At 40.8% G+C, this 5,307-nt stretch overlaps 1 protein-coding gene across 2 annotated transcripts; it reads left to right on the forward strand.

Annotated features, from left to right (window-relative positions):
* Positions 1-213: 213 nt before the first annotated feature.
* Positions 214-3,245, forward strand: pirt (phosphoinositide interacting regulator of transient receptor potential channels). Of its 2 annotated transcripts, none has more exons than XM_016663901.1 (2): positions 214-523; positions 2,510-3,245. In XM_016663901.1, the coding sequence occupies exon 2, from the start codon at positions 2,542-2,544 to the stop codon at positions 2,947-2,949; it is 408 nt and encodes a 135-aa protein (XP_016519387.1). In that variant the 5' UTR covers positions 214-523; positions 2,510-2,541; the 3' UTR covers positions 2,950-3,245. The 2 variants fall into 2 exon arrangements, with proteins under 2 accessions (XP_016519387.1, XP_007577853.1); XM_007577791.2 differs by having other exon boundaries at positions 2,529-3,245.
* Positions 3,246-5,307: the final 2,062 nt, after the last annotated feature.

The raw sequence follows: 5,307 nt of genomic DNA on the forward strand, positions 1-5,307 counted from the left end.
GGTTTTAGTCTCCACAGGTTTTAGTCTCCACAGGTTTTAGTCACCACAGGTTTAGTCTACCCAGGTTTTAGTCACCACAGGTTTAGTCTACCCAGGTTTTAGTCACCACAGGTTTAGTCTACCCAGGTTTTAGTCACCACAGGTTTAGTCTACCCAGGTTTAGTCTCCACAGGTTTAGTCTCCAGGAGGTTTTAGTCTCCTGGTGGTTTTAGTTTCCTTGGGGTCGAGGGTCAGGGGTCAGAGTGGATGGGTTTCCTGTCTGCCTGCTGCAGCATCAGGACGCAGCCCTGCTGCGTGGCGGTGGGGCTGCGGCGGTCGGGGTTTCCTCGGAGGAGGTGGAGAAAGCAGAGGAGGTGGGCAGAGGGTTGCTGAGTGGGAATCGGTGGCGATGCCTCTTACTGGTTTCTCTGGTCAGGCAGTGGGAGGAAGGTTTTATCAGCTGATTCTGTAGATTTCTGCCTGTTTTTGCTTCTTCATGTGACTCTAATCTGTAAAAGCAGAAGATTTGAACCAGATCTAAACGGTAAGTCTGTTTCCTCTTGTCTGACTCTAATTTGGATTAAAAATATGAAGAATGTTTATAAAGATAAAGATTATTGTTTCCATACGAGCAAAGCCTTCGTTGTCAGTGATTTGTATTTGTGATGGAGGCTGGAGGGTGTGGCCTATCATGATCAATACTTCTGTCAAAGTTAATAATTGATAGGGAGCTTCATTACCTCCAGTAAAATAATCCTGACAATAAAAGAAGAGAACAATTTAGCAAAGATCAATTATTTACAGAGACGCAGCGCTCCTGAAATAAAACGACTCAAACGGGAGTCAGTGAGAGCAGCAACGTCACAGATGATCAGAGTTTGTTTCTGTGCAGCCATGCAGGCAGAGACAGCACGGAGCGTTTTGGGACGGAAATCGACTGGAAGCTTCAGGCTGCTGGAAACAAACGGATGTAGCCACATGATGTCATCTATTGATCAGTGGAATCACATTTCAAACCGTCTTCTCCTGTTTTGGCTGGAACAAGAGACCTGCTGATCGGACTGAGAACAGAGTCCACCCACAAACAGGAAGGAACAACTGTTTTATGTCAAGTCTAAATTGGTTCAAAACTTTTAAATAATTTATAAAACGTTTTCCTGAAATGAAGGGAATGTAAAACTTGCAGCTGCGTCCTTGTTAAAGTCAGGTTTTTCATGTAAAATTCATTTTCCCATATGACATAATGTACAATTCAGATGAAAAGCAAACAAATTTTTAGAAGATCAAGAGAAAAATCTGTTTCATAAAATGTATAAACTTTTAAACGTTGCTGAAGAAAAAGTTTAATCGACTTCAGTGTTCAGTTTTCCTCAGTCATCAGTTTCAGTTAAACCTGAAATAAACCTGATTTTCTGTGTAGAAATGATTACAAAGGGTCAAAGTATCTCATTGTGCAAAGGCATCAGTCAGGATAAGGATACAGTGAAGTCGTTTACTCGTATTGTGAGAAAATTTGGAATTTGTTGTCATTAAAAACCTGGACATTTCTAGAACTGATAAAAAGACTTTCGATCCGTCAGGGACGTTTCCAAACCACAGGAGCCGAAGGAATTCAATCCACGTATTATTTAGAAATTTATTCCTCAGAAATCATCTGCTGGAAAATCTTCTCAAATTTCAACAAGATTCTGATCTGCTGAAACCAAACGCCAAAATCTGGGACACAAGTTCAAGACGACACAGATCCTCACCGAACGGACGCCTTTAACAGAGAGGCACGGTAGTGGCAGTATCATCCTGGGGTCACTTCTATTCAGCTGGACCTGGGTTTCTAATAAGGAGGATGAAGTTCTGAATAGTTCTGATTACAGTCCAGCTGTGACCCAGAACCTTTAGGTGTCGAAAGCTAAAGATGAAGACGGATTTTATTTTTCAGGATCAAAGTGAGTCAGCAGTTTTATTTTCAGTTTTACTTCATGAATCAGAAACTAAAGAACAAAACCAGGGCTGATGAAAAGGTTTAGTCTATAAAGGCTGTTTAGATGAATAATGTTTATTTTTAATGATCCTGCAGTCAGAATGTAAGTCAGTCCTGATAATGCACAAAGCATATTTTAAAATGTATTCAGAAATTATTTGAAATAACAAATTAAAAAGTAAAAGTTCAGATAATTATTTAACAGAATTCAAATCCTTTGCTGGGTTAAATGTGTGAATGAACCGAGTGGAGATTAAAGATGTAAAATGCAAAGTTTATGTTTCTGCCTGTCGGTGAGACGTGATCTGTTGATGTTTTATCTTTATTCAAATCAAATCTTCCTATTTCTGTTCATGTAACTGAAAAACAGTGCAGCTGTCATAAACATTTATTAAAATGAATATGTTCATATGCATTTAGTCCACAAAGGTGATAGAGACCAAAAATAAATGAATAAATAAAATATCAGCAATGAATGTAGGAAGACTCAGTAAAACCTATGGTCATGTTGATCATCTCCTGGTGCAGGATCAGCCATATTTCTCCTCACAGATTGATCTTCTCCCCCCAGAGCCCTGGAGGTCATGGCGGGCAGCCCAGAGAACATCCCCCTGGGGGAGTGCGCCCTCTCCCAGTCCCAGGACCGGCTCACCCCGCCCAGCCACGCAGCCAGCACCGTCTTCTCTCTGTCCCGCAGCGAGTCGCTCTGGACCACGGAGCCGCCGCCCAAAATATGCGACGTCTTCTGGTTCCCCATTCACTTCATGTCCACCGGGGGCAGCTTCCTGGCCTGCGGCATCATCATCAGCGGCCTGTGCTTCGCCGGCCAGTGCGGGCGGCCCACCGCCCTGCTGGGGCCGGCCCTGCTGTCCATCGGGCTGATGGTGCTGGTGGTGGGGGTGGTGCTCATCCCCATCACCAAGGAGAACAAGAAGCGCTCCCACATGCGGAGGCCCCTCAGCTACTACAAGCCTCCGGTCGTCGACGTGTGACGTCATCGGGGGTTTCAGCATGGGATGAAATCCAGGAAATATTTATGAAGCAGCATGGAGCCATTTCTGTTCACCGCCCGTCAGCGGACCGGCCGCTGCCCCGGCTGTGCATGACGGAGCAGCGGGGGGCCGGGTGGAGAGTTACACTGTAAAACATTAACGGCAATGTTAGGTTGACTTAGTCTGTCGTGTTACATTTATAAATGTCAGAATCCCAAAGTAAATATTTAGTTTACTAAATATGAAGCTAACAGACTGCATACAGACTAAATGCTTAGTTTATATTTAGCCACAAATTAAATATTTATTTTGCTAACTAAACATTTAGTTTCAAACTAACACTTTTAGTTTATTTTGCAAACTAAATGTTTAGTTTAGTTTGTTGGCAAAATAAATCTTTAGTTCCAGACTAAATATTGAATTTGAAAGCTAAATATTTACCTTGTGAATGAAATATTTAGTTTAGTTCTGACATTTATAAATGTGTGAATAACAAGTTGAAAATATGACTTTGAAAAATGAATACTCTCATGTTTTTCTCTGTGACAGACTAAATAAAACCAAATTTTGCTGTTAATTTTTTTCAGTATAACTTTACAAGCTGCTCCTGGTATGGAGCCTGGTGTGGGGTCAAAGGGCAATTATTCACACATTTACAAGGTTTTAGCACAGATGAGAGCGAGCAAAGAGACATTTTAAATATTCATGTGAGAGAAGTGAAGTTTCAGCCTCATGAATTATTACAAGAGTTTATAATTATCACTTTCCGTTTTATTGTCTGCTGCTTCCAGTAAGCAGCTCGCTGTGCAGCACAGGAAGGAATGGAAATGGTTTCTGCCAGGAAGGATGCAAATGATCAGAGTTTGACTGGAACGACTCGAAAGAACAAGATTCAAAAAAGATTTAAAATAGAAAATGACAAGAAAAACATTCAGAAACACCTGCAGGCCCAGATTCAGCTGCAGGAGGATTCAGTGTTAAATCAACAGGCTGAAAATAATTCATGTCTAAGAATTAATTAATAATAATTGACCTGGGAATCCTGCAGCAACAATCAGCAGATCAAACTTTATTCCTGGGAAATCTGGGAAGAGAAATCAACAAGTTTCATCAGAAATGACAGAGTTTAACCCCAACCTCACCGTTTCCTCCAGGTCTCCATTTCATCCTCTGTGATAACCACAGGTTATGATTTATTTATTCTCAGCGACTCACTGAATGACGCAGGCAGTCACCAAGCAGCTCATCTTAAATTTTCCTAAGAAATTAAATGCAAATCTAGGTTCACCTTTCCTCAGCCTGCAGCGTGGCTAATCATGAGCTAACTCACCATTTTACACATTCACTGACAGACACGTCTGGTTTGGATTTTCTAGGCTTTTACTGTCAACATAATCGGAGTAAATACAGTTTTAAGAAAATGTTAAGAAAAATCTCTGCAAGCTAATCCATGAAAAACAAACTTTTACATTATAAAATAAAAAAACTGAGTTCAACTTCATAAGCCACAAACAGGCTGGACAGCTTCTGACCGTAGATCCAGGAAAACAGAACCTGCCTGGCTGCATGAAGGAGAATAAACCAGTTTCTCAAAGTAGGGGCTGCGTCCCGCTGGGGGGCCACCAGGAGAACCGTCCAGAACCTTAAATCTTTTATGTTCATAAATGTTTACATGCAAACATCATGATGGGAGAAAAACAGGAATAAACTTCTGCCAGAAACTCAGACATTAATCTCAGAAAAGTATTAGAAAAAAACGGAAGATTTTTAACAAAAGTAAAAGACATTTTGACTATTGACCCTAAATTGTTTTCTAGAAAATTTCAGAAATTTTCCTTGTAAATGATCAACTATTCAAACTCAGAAGTTTCCTTGTTTTCTCTAGAAATTAAACTGCAAATTCTTTTTCTAGCAAAACTTCGATTATTCAAGCTTAGAAATGTCTTTGTTTTTGTTTTGTTTTGTTTTTTTAATTCCTGAGTTTAATTTCAACATTTCTATAAAGAAATCCAAGTTCCGAGTTTTTCCTTAAACTAAATTTCAGAGTTTCTGAGTCTTTTGGCCGACGTTGCTCCTTTTTTCTATCTGCTCTAATGAACAGTCACAAAATACAGACAAGAACAGAAAGTTGATCAAAAAGCCTTAAAGTTATTGTTTCTTTTACAGAATGAACATAATCTCACAGAAACGACATTTTTATTCCAAATCAGTCACATTTTAAGAACTAGAACTAGAACTAGAACTAGCTCGTCCTCAGGTGAGATCTGGGCCGGCTGCAGCAGCTCCGGCTGCAGCAGCTCCGGCTGCAGCAGCTCCGGCTGCAGCAGCTCCGGCTGCAGCAGCTCCGGCTGCAGCAGC

The sequence above is a fragment of the Poecilia formosa genome, unplaced genomic scaffold, assembly GCF_000485575.1.
Source record: "Poecilia formosa unplaced genomic scaffold, Poecilia_formosa-5.1.2 Scaffold455, whole genome shotgun sequence".
Taxonomy (NCBI): domain Eukaryota; kingdom Metazoa; phylum Chordata; class Actinopteri; order Cyprinodontiformes; family Poeciliidae; genus Poecilia; species Poecilia formosa.

Excerpts from the sequence above, each read along its gene's own strand:
- pirt (XM_016663901.1), top strand. The coding sequence starts at position 2,542 with ATGGCGGGCAGCCCAGAGAACATCCCCCTGGGGGAGTGCGCCCTCTCC.